The sequence below is a fragment of the Phycodurus eques genome, chromosome 17 (genome assembly GCF_024500275.1).
Source record: "Phycodurus eques isolate BA_2022a chromosome 17, UOR_Pequ_1.1, whole genome shotgun sequence".
NCBI lineage: Eukaryota > Metazoa > Chordata > Actinopteri > Syngnathiformes > Syngnathidae > Phycodurus > Phycodurus eques.
In genome coordinates this window covers 4,334,862-4,351,874 of record NC_084541.1, presented here as the reverse complement: position 1 = coordinate 4,351,874, position 17,013 = coordinate 4,334,862, and the positions used below count along the sequence as shown (strand labels likewise).

The window sequence follows — 17,013 nt, the reverse complement described above, 5'->3', positions numbered from 1 at the left end:
ATGCAATATGTTTGAATTTAAACTAACAAAAATGGATTTAAGCTAACAAAAAATAAAATTTAATAGTTTGGGTGAGAAACTCATTTTTATGGCTGGTCACATTGTAGTTACAGTTTCCCTAAGAGAGTTGCCATGACTGAAAACAAAGAAAAACTCAAGAAGTCAAGCATAAGTTTCTTCAATTACTGTTCAAGTTATTGTTAAAAAGGATTTGGTAAAAAAAAATGTTAAAAAAAAAGGTTGCCATATCGCAACGGTATTATTTATTATATATGAATTTGAAAATTTGGTGCAAATTTGAGCAAGAATCATGGAAGCTGACGCATATAATATGCTTTTGTGGGCCGTTCAATACACAATTCATTGACATACGTGAGACTCCATTCTAGGTCTTCTGTAGGAGAGGTCAGACAAGAGGCGGAGTCAGTTCCTAGACTAGAGAAAGACCAAGAGAAGATGAATATGGAAGCTAGATACGTTAGCAAGTTACAATAGATGAGCCGGTTTAATAGCTGCTAAATTGTTGATGAACTGTGGCTGTGCGCTTCTAACATGTTACTAGCATAATATTACCACATCACTTCTTCCTAGTACAGCATTGACAACATATATGACAGATACATTACTTACATTTAACTGAAGTGAGCCCAAATACAGTAGTTGAACGCTTGTCCACTCGCTGTGCTGGGCACACTGGCTTGCTCCCGAACCAGACCCATGCGCAGTAGAGTAGAGAAACATTTTCGCCCCACGGCGCAAAATACAGAACAACATCCGGGGGCAAAGAGCTGTCAGTCAAAACGTATTAGCCAATGAGGATGCATTCCTCAAAAAGCCCACCCACCCGCCGAGAGGTTTGTGCCAAAAGTAATCGAAAAAAAACAGATCGCAAGCGGGGGGGACCGAAAGGGCGAAAAAAATTAAACGTACGCGAAAAAAACAGAAACGAAAACGAAAAAAAAAACAGAAGCGAAAGCGAAAAAAAACAGAAACGCAAAAAAAAAATTGCCACGTTTGTGATTCAAAAAGTTTTGTGTGAATCTTTTTATCACGTATACCATTTAAATAATTTCGTGTGTGAATCTTTTTTTTCACGTATACGATTTAAAAAGTTTTGTGTGAATCTTTTTTTCACGTATACGTTTTAAAAATTTTCGTGTGAATCTTTTTGGTACTAATCTGATTCCATCCAACTCCGTCTGGATAGCCAGCCGAACTTCATCCCAAGCCTCCTCCGAAGAAGGCGAATGTAACTCGTTTGCAACTCGCGTTAGCTACATTTAGCGAGCAAACACGCTCCTTCAATCCTTGTCACATAAAAACATAATTTAGTGCCACTAGTTCACATTACAATGTAGCATCTGTTGCCAGTACTGATTAGAATTTTCCATTTCATCCATCTTGCAGGAATTCAGCACGCGCGAGTCGAACGTCTTTTTACGATTGCGACGAAGAAAAGTAATGTTGTTTTTTTTTAACCCTTGCAAAACACGTAATCAATAAAAAAAACTACTCTCTAGTAATCGTATGTCCGAATCCTATTTTTTTGATTTACAGCGTATGCATCCAGCAGACGTTCGACTCCCATTCGAGTATGTAGGTGCAAACAAAAAAGGTACCGTAATTGCAAGCTTTTTTCTCTCCACGTCCCACGACAGCAATTACAACAATGTATTTTTATAGTAATAGTTATATTTCTAAACTGCACAGGTTCTGCTTCGAGCATAAGTAGTGACTGGTTTCTAGGAGAATGACAACCACACAGGATCCCATCCACTGCCAACAGAAGAATAAAATAAAATGTGGATAAAACTTTGCGCAAGGTAATAAAAACCTGGACTATTGAACAAACAGTAGAGGAGGAGAATTTGGAGGGAAAAAGTGCAAGTGTGGGAGCCTCATTTGTTCATGCATTTTTGTCTAATGTAAATTCTGTACAGTTATACTTGTAAATAAATAATTTGTCTGTCAAAAGTACTTTCTCAGTGTTGTTTTATGTTCAGATGTTTGAGATATTCACTAAAGAAAAAACATATTGGAGTCAAAGTCATTGTTCTGCTTGATGTGTCTGTTTTCACAAAAAGGCTCTTTCTCTGTTTTTTTTTCTTCCAGAAACAGGATTGGCTGAAAGTAGCCTATATTCGAATGCTGATTACTAAACAACGGTATGAGCTAGAGACAAACCTTTTTACTGATGAAAGAAGAGAGTCTGATCTTTCATTTAGTGGTTTTGGTGTTTAGATATTCATAGTACACAATATTCCGTGGGGCTTGAAAAATGAGTGAAATTGCTCAAAAATGTCTGCCAGTCTAGGGGTTCCCTGCTCAGGAAACGGCTGGCAGTGAATGAGTTAAACATGTGCCGGGGCAACTGAATCATCCAGACCCCCACAGATCGAACATGATGGTACTTTTCTCTTCGTTCGAATTGGATATGGTCCAAAAAGATTTACTAATCCGTTCCCTCAGTTTAGTAAACTGTACCCTCGGTTTAGTAATCTGTACCCTCAGTTTAGTAAACTGTACCCTCAATTTAGTAATCTGTACCCTCAGTTTAGTAAACTGTACCCTCAGTTTAGTAAACTGTACCCTCAATTTAGTAATCTGTACCCTCAATTTAGTAATCTGTACCCTCAGTTTAGTAAACTGTACCCTCAATTTAGTAATCCGTACCCTCAATTTAGTACTGTGTTTAGGAAACACAGAATCCACATGAGTAAGAATATAACATACAAATATAATTTACTTCACTTGACAGATATACGTAGGTATACGGAGCCCCAGACATTTGCTAAACTGAGGGTACGGATTACTAAACTGAGGGTACGGATTACTAAACTGAGGGTACAGTTTACTAAATTGAGGGTACAGATAACTAAACTGAGGGAACGGATGACTAAATTGAGGGAACAGATTATCAATTAATTAAATTTTTCTCATACCTTGGCACCAGGGGGGCTCCGTAGTATTCCCCTCCTTATGATGATATATATTTAGCTGATTTGGAACAAACGACCTTCTTAAAATGTTGTCAACGACCCCTTTTATATTTACGCTATTTGGATGATATCTCTGGACTCTGGAGTAGTTTGACAGCTGGTTTTTATGATTTTTTTTTTTTTACAAATGTTGAATTCTCATCATATGAAAATCAAACTGAAACATAATATACAACAAGAAAGCATAGCATTTTTGGACACCACTGTGTTCTTTGTAGAAAATGAACATGAGGCTAATTACAAAACCTTGGCCACTAAATTGTACTATAAAGAAACAGACATGCTCTCTTATATAAAACGAGTTATCACCCACAACATACTTTTAAAGGCCATGTTAAATCTCAATTAATTCGTTTCAACAGAATCTGTACATATCCTGAGGATGCAGAGTTAGCTACAAGGACAATTTTTAGAGTTACTCGAAGCGTTTTCTTCACAAGATTAAAGCAGAGGTTTCACTCTTGTTCCAAGGAAATGATACCTGCAGGAGGAGGAGGGAGTATTCCCCGCTCATCCAAGTGGTCATGACATGTCCATTGACATATGCACGGCATTTGAATAAATTAAATTTGGAATTGAAAAACAATTTCAAATGGACACAAGAAAGATGTGAACCGCTGAAAAGATTAAAAACCATAACTGCTTTTAGAAAAAACTTAAATTTGGGAGATTTGTTAGTTCACACGGCTTTAGATCACCGCAAAAATAAGAAATGTAAGGATGCAGCTTTCTTGGGGCACTCACCTTTCATTTTTAACAGGGTCACGGGCCAGGGCCAACCGATATGTCAACAGCTGGGTCCTGGAACCATGAATGTGGTATATGCCATCCAATGTCAAAAATGTAATAAAATTTATATAGGTGAGACGGCAGCCTCACAGTTCTGAGGACCCGGGTCCAATCCCCGGCCCCGACTGTGTGGAGTTTGCATGTTCTCCCCATGCCTGCGTGGGTTTTCTCCAGGCACTCCGGTTTCCTCCCACATCCCAAAAACATGCATAAATTGGAGACTCTAAATTGCCCGTAGGTGTGACTGTGAGTGTGAATGGTTGTCTGTTTGTATGTGCCCTGCGATTGGCTGGCAACCAGTTCATGGGTGTACCCCGCCTCCTGCCCGATGACAGCTGGGATAGGCTCCAGCACACCCGCGACCCTTGTGAGGATAAGCGGCTCAGAAAATGGATGGATGGATAGGTGAGATGGGAAGAACCTTGAAAATAAGAATTTCTGAACATAAATACTACATTAGACAACAGAGTCGCACTACGGTGCTATATTTTTTGTGTGTGTGGAATACAGAATTTAGGATATAGTGGTTTGGAAAGTAAGGTGAATTGAACTAGAGATCAAAGACATAGGGTGGGACGAATTTGGATCCAGAAGTTGGGCACTATCAGAATCAGAATCATCTTTATTTGCCAAGTATGTCCAAAACACACAAGGAATTTGTCTCCGGTAGTTGGAGCCGCTCTAGTACAACAGACAGTCAATTTACAGAACACTTTGAGGACATAAAGACATTGACAAAAAACAATTGTGCAAAAAGATGCAGATTCCTCTAGCACTTAGAGCAGTTCGAACGACTAATATTGGAATAGTCCGGTGGAATGACCATTGTGCAAAGGGCGCTGAGACTTCAAGGAGTGTATGGCGGTTTAAAGTGACGAGTAGTGCGATCATCTGGGACAATTGTTGGTTGTGCAAATGTTACAGATACTCCTCAATCCTGGCATGAGTGGCCAGTATATGCAAATAGTGCAGCATGGCGAGACAACTACAGTGAGTGCACGAGTAATACATAATACATAATATTGACCCGGATGGACTCAACGAGAAATACTAATGGAGGAGATGGTTTTTGGGGATGGGCTTATGAGGAGCTGGCAGAATCTCTATGCACTTTATATTGAAATGTATAGAGAAGGGGGAGTCAAAATGGAAATTTAATGCCTATTGGAAAATGAAACCTCTTGATGTAAATAATAAATAATGGTCAATTAACTCATGTGAATGACGATGTCATCCACCTGATTATTACGGTTCATGATAAAAAGGTTTAAAATTGGCTAAGTCTTAATAGAAACAAATTTGGGGAGTTTTAAGATGTCCCCCCCCCCCCCCCCCACTCTTTCTTCTCCTTTCCTTGGAGTAAACCTATTATGAAGGCTTCACTTCGGAATTGTGTTTTTGTCCCATAAAGTGGCATAACGTCTACAGTTAACTTTAGAAACACAATTTGTTTCTTATAGGACCACTAATATTTATGCATATGGATTATCCTTGGATGAAATACATATGCATAGGAATAGAAGTGGATATGGGTTCCGGGGATTGGGGATTGGCTTCCGGAGATGAAGGTGTGACCTGACATTGGTGTGATCTGTGGTGTTTCCATAAAATTATGAAGAATTTGGAAAATAATTTGTTTACTAACCAATGTTATCTGCTAATCTTGGATAAACGTGTTACTCACCTTTTTTTTTATTTACTTGTGTGACCGTTTGAGCATGATATGCGTCCCCCTTATCTCCGTTTGTCTCCCCTCTCGGGCGCTCATGTAGCCAGACACAACAAAGCCCTCTGCGAGAACATGGACTCTTTTAATGATACCTCGAGGGACACGGTCGAACGCCTTCTCCAAGTCCACAAAACACTTGTAGACTGGTTGGGCGAACTCCCATGCACCCTCAAAGACCCTGCTGAGGGTGTAGAGCTGGTCCACTGTTCCAAGGCCAGGACGAAAACCACACTGCTCCTACTGAATCTGAGATTCGACTTCCTGACAGACGCCCTCTCCAGCACCCCTGAATAGACCTTACCATGTAGGCTGAAGAGTGTGATTCACCTGTAGTTGGAGCACACCCTCCGGTCCCCCTTCTTAAAAAGGGGGACCACCACCCCAGTCTGCCAACCCAGAGGCACTGTCCCAGATGTCCACTGCGATGTTGCAGAGGCGTGTCAACCAGGACAGCCCCTCAACATCCAGAGCCTTTAGGAACTCCGGGCGAATCTCATCCACCCTAACCACCTCAGTAACCTCAACCCCAGAGATATGAAAGCCCGCCTCAGAGACCCCAGACTCTGCTTCTTCATGGGAAGGTGTGTTGGTGGAATTGAGGAGATCTTCGAAGTATTCTCCCACCGACTCACAACGTCTCGAGTCTAGGTGATGGGCACGGCAGTTCTTTTGAGTGTACTGAATAATGTGAATCAGTTCATTAGAAAGATTCGTTCAAAAATTTTGTTCACCGAACCGTTCAGTTCTTTTTCACCAAATCATTCTAGTGCTTCCTCATTCAGTTAATGATCCATCCCTGAGGTTCACGGTTACTCAACACGTTAAACGAAGGACTATGCATTGTTGTTGTCATGTATTGTAAACGAGTAAAGGCAGGGAGATGATTTAAAATAAACAAAAAATAATAATCTTAATTATCACCTACCTATCTCTCTCTCAGCAAGCTTTCAAACATCCGGCTTCGGTTGTCAGTCGTGAACATGCGTGCAGTGAGCTCAGCTACCGACCATCCTTCCGCGTCTCCTGACGTCCAGCTCGGCTCTCGCCAGCTGGCATGAATTTCTGCATTCCGCGGTGGAACGTCACTGACACCAGCCCCCGCCAGCTGGGCTTTCTGCTCACTCACCTTACTGTTATTGTCACCTGATTAGTGGAAAGCGTCTTTCAGTGTCTTGAGAAACGCTATATAAGTTTAATGTATTCTTATTATTATTTCTATGGAATAAAAACTTTAATAATCACATTAGAGACACAGAGGAAATTATATGTATGTGTACGTACATACATTTATTATTAATTTACATTTATTTTAAATATGTGTGCTTGAATGTGTGCTTGATGTGTGCAAAAATTAGCCGGATCACAAACGAAGAAGTTCAACGAACGAATCACTCGTATCTAACGGATCGCGAACGATAAGTTCAATGAACGAATCACTCTTCAGTTCTTCAGTTCCTCAGTACATCAGTTCACTGAATGAATCAATTAGTTCACTTAAGTCCCTCCCCTGAACGAATCACTCTTCAGTTCTTCAGTTCCTCAGTACACCAGTTCACTGAACAAATCACTCTTCAGTTCCTCAGTACACCAGTTCACTGAACGAATCACTCAGTTCACTTAAGTCCCTCCCCTGAAGGAATCCCTCTTCAGTTCCTCAGTACACCAGTTCACTGAACGAATCACTCTTCAGTTCCTCAGTACACCAGTTCACTGAACAAATCACTCAGTTCACATTAAGTCCCTCTCCCGCCAGGACGGCGCTGCCTGACGCTAGCTGCTCAACGCTGGCGAATCGCAAATCACATGGTAGTAAGTTTAATGAAGTCCCGCCCCCGACTGCACGGTGGTTGCTCATTGGTCATTCACCGAAGATTCAGAAGTGAGTGACAGAACGCTTCAACAGTTCCGTTTCCGCTCCCAGCCAACTCGCTCGCCTCACGGCTGCCAAGCTAAAAGAATGAATCATTTCATAAACTGATTCGGTTCAGTTCGTTCACTAAAATGATTCGTTCTTCTGAACGAAACGTTCGCGAAAGTAACAACACTACCCGAGTCGAGGTCAGTAGTGCCCCATGCCCACTATACACAGTGTTTAAGGTGCACTGCTTCCCGCTCCTGAGACGCCGGATGGTGGACCAGAATTTACTCGAAGCCGCCTGGAAGTCATTCTCCATGGCCTCACCGAACTCCTCCCATGCCCAAGTTTTTGCCTCAGCGACCACCAAAGCTGCATTCTGCTTTGCCACCCGGTACCCATCAACTGTGTCCCACAGGCCAAAAAGGCCCGATAGGACTCCTTCTTCAGTTTAACAGGCACCAGCCACCTTACGGCCACGGCTCTGGTTGACCGCCTCAGCAATAGAGGTGCGGAACATGGTCCAATTGGACTCAATGTCCCCCACCTCCCCCGGGACGTGGGTGGAGTTTTGCCGGAGGTGTGAGTTGAAACTCCTTCTGACAGGGGATTCGGCCAGATGTTCCCAGCAGACCCTCACAATATGTTTGGGCCTGCTAAGTCGGACCGGCATCTTCCCCCATCATCGGAGCGAACTCACCACCAGGTGGTGATCATTTGACAGCTCCGCCCCTCTCTTTACCCGAGTGTCCAAGGCATGCGGCCGCAAGTCCGATGACACGACCACAAAGTCGATCATCGAGCTGCGACCTAGGGTAGTTCTGGTGCCAGGTGCACGTGTGGACACCCTTATGCTTGAACACGGTGTTCGTTATGGATAATCCGTGATGAGCACAGAAGTCCAATAACAGAACACCACTCGGGTTCTGATCGGGGCTCGGGGGTGGCGTTTCTCCCAATCACGCCCTTCCAGGTCTTACTGTCATTGCCCACGTAAGCATTGAAGTGCCCCAGCGGAACGATGGAGTCCCCCTCCAAGGACTCTAAAAAGGGTGGGGACTCTGAACTGCTGTTTGGTGCATAGGCACAAACAACAGTCAGGACCGATCCCCACACCCGAAGGCGGAGGGAGGCTACCCTCTCGTCCAGCGGGGTGAACACCAATGTACAGTTGCCAAGCCGGGGGGCAATAAGTATAACCACAGCTGCTCGGCTCCTCTCACCGTGGGCAACTCCAGAGTGGAAGAGTCCAACCCCTCTCAAGAGGACTGGTACCAGAGCCTAAGCCGTGTGTAGAGGTGAGCTCGACTATATCTAGTCGGAACTTCTCAACCTCACACACCAGTTCGGGCTCCTTCCCTGCCAGAGAGGTGATATTTCACGCCCCTAGAGCCAGCTTCTGTAGCCGGGGATCGGACCGCCAAGGTCCCTGCCTTCAGCCACCGCCCAGCTCACATTGGACCCGACTCCTATGGCCCCTCCCACAGGTGGTGAGCCCATGGAAAGTGTTTTATATACTTTATTTTAAATTTATAATATGTTGTAAATATTTTGCGGATTTACTGTACCTGAACTTTTTGAACCCTTTCATACTCACCAGAAATCATGTAATATTTATATTTATTAAAATGTACTGTAAACGGAGACATAAAAGGGGACACAAATTTGGCATTCTTTCAAAGGTTTATGCTGGAAAACAAATATGGCAGAAATAAGCACAAGAAAAATGAAATACAAAGTATTGTTAAAAAAATATTGTTGTTGTATTTCTTTTCTTTTTTTTAACATTTAAAAGACTTCCTGCCTCCAGCAGTTAACACAGAGCATGTCTATTATTATACTGTAAATTTGATTTCAACATTCAAGATTCATGAACACTCCCGCACTGTGAACAAATATTTTATACTGCAATAAACACGTGCAGCGCCGTGAAAAAGTATTGGCCCTTTCTCAAATTCTTAGTTAGATTTTTTGCATAGTTTCCCCATTTAATGTTTAATATTATCAAACAAATGTAAATAGCAGACAAAGATAACCCAAGTCAACGTACTCAAAAATGCAGTTTTTATAAATGGTGATTTTTATTTATTACGGGAACAAAACAAAACAACTTCATTCAGAAGTTGACTTGCTTGCGTGTTTTGAATTGTTTTCCATCTGCAGAACCCAAGTTTGAGGTCATGAAGTGATGGCCGAACAGTCTCCTTCAGGATTTTCTGGTAAAGAGCAGAATTCATGGTTCCATCAATCACAGCAAGTCATCCAGGTTCTGGAGAAGCAAAGCAGCCACGGGCCATCACATCATCACCACCATATTTGACTGTTGGTATGATGTTCTTTCTCTGAAATGCTTTGTTACATTTATGGCAGAGGTAACGAGAAACCTTTCAAAAAGTAAAATTTTCGGCTTGTCAGTCCATAGAGACAAAAGTCAGATGTGTTTTTTTGGTTGTTGTTTTTTTTGCACAAGTTGGCGAGTCTTTGTTCTTTTTTTTTTTTTTTTTTGGACCAGTGATGAAGGTTCACCACTGGTCCATGTTAACTCCGTTTGAGTATAATAAGGTTTAGAAATGGCTTTGTAACCTTTTGAAGACTGATAGATGTAAATTACCTTTTCTCGTTTGTTCTTGAATTTCTTTGGATCGTAGCATTTTGTTGGAGCTTTTTTAGATCTTTTAGCCGACTTAAGTGTTTCAAACAGCTTCTATTCAAGTGATTTCTTGATTGAACAGGTCTAGAGTTTATCAGGCTTGCGTGGGGTCATTAAAAATGAACCAAAACATGTGATTAGTCACAGTTAATTAACGATTTAGCAAGCGGGGGGCATTTTCCCCACAGGGCAATCACCATTTGAAAACAGCATTTTATGTTTACTTGGGGTATCTTTGTCTGATATTTACATTTGTTTCATGATCTTAAACATTTAAGTGGGGAAACTGCAAAAATATTAGAATTTGGGAAGGGGGCCAATACCTTTCACAGCACTGTAATACTATCAAAAATCAAAAAGTTGCAAGTAATGAACCCTAGCTGTTTTGACATAACATGCATTTACAATCTTTAGATGATATTAGACATTTCAACACATTTGAAAAGATTGTAAATTACAATCAGCAAGCTGGACATGCACAAATATCCTGAGTTCCCTGACTTTGCACAGGAAATACACAGTAACTGCCATGAGGAAAATAGTAGTTGTAATAATAATCCACTAGCCTAAACTCTTTATCTACTATGATTTTCTACTGACATGTCCAACTGAGTATTTGATGAGCAAGTATTCAGTGCCCTGCTCCTATTTTCCTTTTTGACAGTTAGGGTCTCAATATCACAGAGAATCTCAACTTTAAGTTTCTCAAGGTGAAAATACTTTTTATCCTGTATTTTATGGTTTATCTCTGAATTACTTCCCCATATCTTACCAAATCCTTGATCTAAAGTTTTCTTCTCGACAAATGTATTTTTTTTGTGTATCCAATATGTTTTAACAAAATTGGTAATTACCTTTAGCTGTTTCTCCAAGTGTTTTTTCATCTCATGCCCTGTATATTTCATCTGATTAATTTCCTTTTTTTGCACATTTGTATCCTTCCAAATTTTTCGCATGCAATCTCTTTTCGAGATATTGTTTACTGTGGGAAAACCTTTTTTGACAAATGATTCAGGCTGAGTGTAAACCCCCTGTTTCTGTTCTTTACCCACTTTGTCACTGACGGATACAATTAGACGATATTCTCTTTCTGACTCCATGAATTGACTTGTTATATTATGATGTTTATCCTCTTCAAGGCACTTTGTTTCAAATCGTTCTGTCTGCTTCACTGTTGTATTCTGTAGAACAGATTTATTGTGCTCTTTATTGATATTTTCATAAATTTTTCTAAACTCTTTTAATGGAACCTCAGTTTGTATTCCCTTGTTTGATTTTGTCATTAGGAGATGGGTGGTCTTTTGTTCTATCAGCTTATAATAACCACTGATCAGTAGCTTCTGCTCAAGTCCATAACACACATCTTCCATTATTTTACCCAAATAGAGGCAATATTTATTTTTGTGTGCCAATTGATGCATAATCTTTTGAAAGTTATCATATAGACTTTGATTTAAGCGTTTTAATTTTGATTTAAGAAATTCACCGGCATTTGTTGCTTTGCCGAGCTTGGCGCATTCAACTACTCCTGGGACTGACTGTTGGACTCTTATTTGCATCCTCTCCCTCATGATTTCTTTTTCAAACTTAACACTTTGTTGTATCGGAGAAATTTGTTTTTGTACACTGTTTATATCATCACTGACATTTTCAATGTGTCTCTTCTCTTGTATTGGAGCCCTTATACCCAACCAGCTTTTCCACGTGGTAATATCGTGATTAAACTTTTGAACAATAGTGTTTTTTCTTTCTTCCTTAGTTTTTAAGCAAGTTAAATATTCTTTGTCCTTTTTGTCCTTTATTGTATTCTTCCGAAACAACACTTTTTTAAAGTGTCTCGACTCTGCATGGAGTTTTTTCAGTGTGATATTTTGGTTTCCAATAGCTTCTCTCTGATTTAAAATGTGTGAAAATAAATTGTCAAAACAAACCTGGATTAAATCATTGTATTGGGTAATTTTGTCGGCTCTCTTATCCTTGTTTGCAAACAATTTCTGTAAAATGTCATTGTTTGCTTCAAACAAAACATTCTTCCTTTGCTGTTGAAAATATTTACCGTTTTGCAGGTCATCAATTTGAATTTGAACCTGAACATTTAGCTCAGAAATGCTCTTTGATTCTTTCTTTATCCCTTGAAGTAACGTATCAATTTCTACTTTACAGTTCCTAAAGTCATTTTCTGTTATTTCAACCTTGGAGTATTTGTTTTTAAACATGTGAATATTCTTTTCAAGCATAACCATTTCTCGTCTCATATCAAACTTGATGAAATGCAACGCCAGTATTTCTTTGCAAAAAATGTCCTTGGATCCAAGCAGGCACTCTTTTTGTTGTTTGATCATGCTCTTCAGATTCTGAAGGTATTCTTTTTCAATTAAGAGTTTTACATTTGGGTTTTCTTCCTCATGTTTTTCCACTATGCATGACAGTAGAACATCCAGCTTGATCCTTTCCCTCTGCAACAGTTTGTGATGATTTAATACTCGGTCTGTCGTTTGATCAAAGCCTGAATGTGTGTTCTTCAACGCAAGCAACACTTGATCCACGCCATCCTTGTTGGCTTCTAATTTGAGTCCTTCCATAAAAATGTTTTCAAGATTCTTCTCATGCAACCCGTGGAGATCGGCCTTTGCTGTTTCTAGTGATTGTCTGTTAGTCATTAAATTATATTCCCAGACTTTAAGGTCAGACCGCAGTTGTTCCAACTTCTCCTTCTCAATGGCAAGTCTTATTCGATCCGCATCAACATAATTCTTCATTGATATGACCTTTTCCCTCACATTGCTGAATCTCTCAACAGCAGCTTCAAGATGTTCCCTCTTCTCCTCCAGTTCTTTTTGTTTCACCATGCTTGACAACAAACTATCGAGTTTGCTCCTTTCTCTCTGGAATAGTTTATGTTTTAATACTTGGTCTGCCGTTTGATCAAGGCTTGCACGCGTGTTCTTCAACGCAAGCGACACTTTCTGCATGTCATCCTTGTTGGCTTCGAATTTGAGTACTTTCTTGGAAAGGTTTTCAAGTTTTTTCTCATTTACCACCTGGAGATGTCTCTTTTTTGTTTCTAGTGACTCTGTGTTTGTCAATAAGTGATCTTCCCACACTTTTAGGTAAGACTGCAGTTGTTCCATCTTCTCCTTCTCTATGGCAAGGCTTCTTCTGTCCGCATAAACATTATTTTTCATTGAAATGACTTTTTCCTTGTCGTTGCTGACTCTCTCCAACGCAGCTTCAACATGTTTCCGCTTCTCCTCAAGATCTTCTTTTTGTTTCATTATGCTTGACAACAGACTATCCAGCTTGATCCTTTCCCCGTGCAAAAGTTTGTTTTGTTTTAATACGTGGTCAATCGTTGGATCAAGGCTTTTAAGCGAGTTCTTCAACGCAAGAGACACTTTCTGTATGTCATCCTTGTTGGCTTCGAATTCGAGTACTTTCTTGAAAATGTTTTCAGGTTTCTTCTCATTCACCTCCTGGAGAAGCTTATTTTTTGTTTTTAGTGATTGTGTCTTTGTCATTAGGTGATCTTCCCAGACATTAAGGTCAGACCGCAGTTGTTCCACGTTCTTCTTCTCAATGGCAAGTCTTCTTAAATCCGTGTCAACATTATTATTCATTGAAATTACCTTTTCTCTGTCTTTGCTGACTCTTTCCACAGCAGCTTCTACTTGTTCCCTCTTCTCCTCAAGATCTTCTTTTTGTTTCACCATGCTTGACAACAGACTATCCAGCTTGATCCTTTCCCTCTGCAACAGTTTGTTATGTTTTAATATGTGGTCAATCATTTGATCAAGGTTTTCTTGAGTTTTCTTCAATGCAAGCGACACTTTCTGCATGTCATCCTTGTTGGCTTTGAATCTGAGTACTTTCTTGTAAATGTTTTCAAGTTTCTTCTCATTCACCTCCTGGAGAAGGGTCTTTTTGGTTTCTAGTGATTGTGTGTTTGTCAATAAGTGATCTTCCCAGATTTTAAGGTCAGACTTCAATTGTTCTATCTTCTCCTTCTCAATGGCAAGGCTTCTTCTATCCACATCAACATTATTTTTCATTGAAATGACCTTTTCCTTGTCGATGCTGACTCTCTCCATCGCAGCTTCAACATGTTCCCTCTTCTCCTCAAATTCTTCTTTTTGTTTCACAATGGTTGACAACAGACCATCCAGCTTGATCCTTTCTCTCTGCAACATCGTGGTATGTTTCAATCCCTTGTCAGTCGTTTGATCAAGGCTTGCAAGCTTGTTCTTCAACGCAACTGACACTTTCTGCATGTCATCCTTGTTGGCCTCGAATTTGAGTACTATCTTGTCAATGTTTTCAAGTTTCTTCTCATTCACCTCCTGGAGAAGGGTCTTTTTTGTTTCTAGTGATTGTGTGTTTGTCAATAAGTGATCTTCCCAGACGTTTAGGTCGGACTGCAGTTGTTCTATCTTCTCCTTCTCAATGGCAAGGCTTCTTCTATCCGCATCAACATTATTTTTCATTGAAATGACCTTTTCTTCGTCGTTGCTAACTCTCTCCATCGCAGCTTCAACATGTTCTCTCTTCTCCTCAAATTCTTCTTTTTGTTTCACAATGGTTGACAACAGACCATCCAGCTTGATCCTTTCTCTCTGCAACATTGTGGTATGTTTCAATCCCTTGTCAGTCGTTTGATCAAGGCTTGCAAGCGTGTTCTTCAACGCAACTGACACTTTCTGCATGTTAACCTTGTTGGCTTCGCATTTGAGTACTATCTTGTCAATGTTTTCAAGTTTCTTCTCATTCACCTCCTGGAGAAGGGTCTTTTTTGTTTCTAGTGATTGTGTGTTTGTCAATAAGTGATCTTCCCAGACTTTTAGGTCAGACTGCAGTTGTTCTATCTTCTCCTTCTCAATGGCAAGGCTTCTTCTTTCCGTGTCAACATTATTTTTCATTGAAATGACCTTTTCTTTGTCGTTGCTAACTCTCTCCATCGCAGCTTCAACATGTTCCCTCTTCTCCTCAAATTCTTCTTTTTGTTTCACAATGGTTGACAACAGACCATCCAGCTTGATCCTTTCTCTCTGCAACATTGTGGTATGTTTCAATCCCTTGTCAGTCGTTTGATCAAGGCTTGCAAGCTTGTTCTTCAACGCAACTGACACTTTCTGCATGTCAACCTTGTTGGGTTCGCATTTGAGTACTTTCTTGTAAATGTTTTCAAGTTTCTTGTCATTCACCTCCCGGAGAAGGGTCTTTTTTGTTTCTAGTGATTGTGTGTTTGTCAATAAGTGATCTTCCCAGACTTTAAGGTCAGACTGCAGTTGTTCTATCTTCTCCTTCTCAATGGCAAGGCTTCTTCTTTCCGCGTCAACATTATTTTTCATTGAAATGACCTTTTCCTTGTCGTTGCTGACTCTCTCCATCGCAGCTTCAACATGTTCCCTCTTCTCCTCAAATTCTTCTTTTTGTTTCACCATGGTTGCCAAAACACCATCCAGCTTGATCCTTTCTCTCTGCAACATGTTGGTATGTTTCAATCCCTTGTCAGTCGTTTGATTAAGGCTTGCAAGCATGTTCTTCAACGCAAGCGACACTTTCTGCATGTCATCCTTGTTGGCCTCGAATTTGAGGACTTTCTTGGAAATGTTTTCAAGTTTCTTGTCATTCACCTCCCGGAGAAGGGTCTTTTTTGTTTCTAGTGATTGTGTGTTTGTCAATAAGTGATCTTCCCAGACTTTTAGGTCAGACTCCAGTTGTTCTATCTTCTCCTTCTCAATGGCAAGGCTTCTTCTATCCGCATCAACATTATTTTTCATTGAAATTACCTTTTCTTCGTCGTTGCTAACTCTCTCCATCGCAGCTTCAACATGTTCCCTCTTCTCCTCAAATTCTTCTTTTTGTTTCACAATGGTTGACAAATGACAATCCAGCTTGATCCTTTCTCTCTGCAACATTTTGGTATGTTTCAATCCCTTGTCAGTCGTTTGATCAAGGCTTGCAAGCGTGTTCTTCAACGCAACTGACACTTTCTGCATGTCAACCTTGTTGGCTTTGCATTTGAGTACTTTATTGTAAATGTTTTCAAGTTTCTTGTCATTCACCTCCTGGAGAAGGGTCTTTTTTGTTTCTATTGATTGTGTGTTTGTCAATAAGTGATCTTCCCAGACTTTTAGGTCAGACTGCAGTTGTTCTATCTTCTCCTTCTCAATGGCAAGGCTTCTTCTATCCGCATCCACATTATTTTTCATTGAAATGACCTTTTCCTTGTCGTTGCTGACTGTCTCCATCGCAGCTTCAACATGTTCCCTCTTCTCCTCAAATTCTTCTTTTTGTTTCACCATGGTTGCCAAAACACCATCAAGCTTTATCCTTTCTCTCTGCAACATGTTGGAATGTTTTAATCCCTTGTCAGTCGTTTGATTAAGGCTTGCAAGCGTGTTCTTCAACGCAAGCGACACTTTCTGCATTTCATCCTTGTTGGCCTCGAATTTGAGGACTTTCTTGGAAATGTTTTCAAGTTTCTTGTCATTCACCTCCCGGATAAGGGTCTTTTTTGTTTCTATTGATTGTGTGTTTGTCAATAAGTGATCTTCCCAGACTTTTAGGTCAGACTGCAGTTGTTCTATCTTCTCCTTCTCAATGGCAAGGCTTCTTCTATCCGCATCAACAATATTTTTCATTGAAATGACCTTTTCGTTGTAGTTGCTGACTCTCTCGATCGCAGCTTCAACATGTTCCCTCTTCTCCTCAAATTCTTCTATTTGTTTCACCATGGTTGACAACAGACCATCCATCTTGATCCTTTCCCTGTGCAACAGTTCGTTATATTTCAATCCCTTGTCAGTCGTTTGATCAAGGCTTGCAAGCGTGTTCTTCAACGCAACTGACACTTTCTGCATGTCAACCTTGTTGGCTTCGCATTTGAGTACTTTCTTGTAAATGTTTTCAAGTTTCTTGTGATTCACCTCCTGGAGAAGGGTCTTTTTTGTTTCTAGTGATTGTGTGTTTGTCCATAAGTGATCTTCCCAGA

General features: G+C 40.5%; 1 protein-coding gene across 1 annotated transcript; it reads right to left on the bottom strand.

The window, feature by feature from the left end:
* Window positions 1-9,856: 9,856 nt before the first annotated feature.
* On the bottom strand, window positions 9,857-14,954 carry LOC133416215 (cytadherence high molecular weight protein 2-like). The gene is made up of 2 exons (XM_061702973.1): window positions 14,945-14,954; window positions 9,857-14,080 (listed from the first exon to the last, which is right to left on the bottom strand). The coding sequence occupies exon 2, from the start codon at window positions 14,069-14,071 to the stop codon at window positions 10,598-10,600; it is 3,474 nt and encodes a 1,157-aa protein (XP_061558957.1). The 5' UTR covers window positions 14,072-14,080; window positions 14,945-14,954; the 3' UTR covers window positions 9,857-10,597.
* Between the last annotated feature and the right edge of the window lie 2,059 nt (window positions 14,955-17,013).

What these genes read in the sequence shown, in the direction of transcription:
- LOC133416215 (XM_061702973.1), bottom strand. Translation starts at nt 14,071, where the DNA reads ATGAAAAATAATGTTGATGTGGATAGAAGAAGCCTTGCCATTGAGAAG.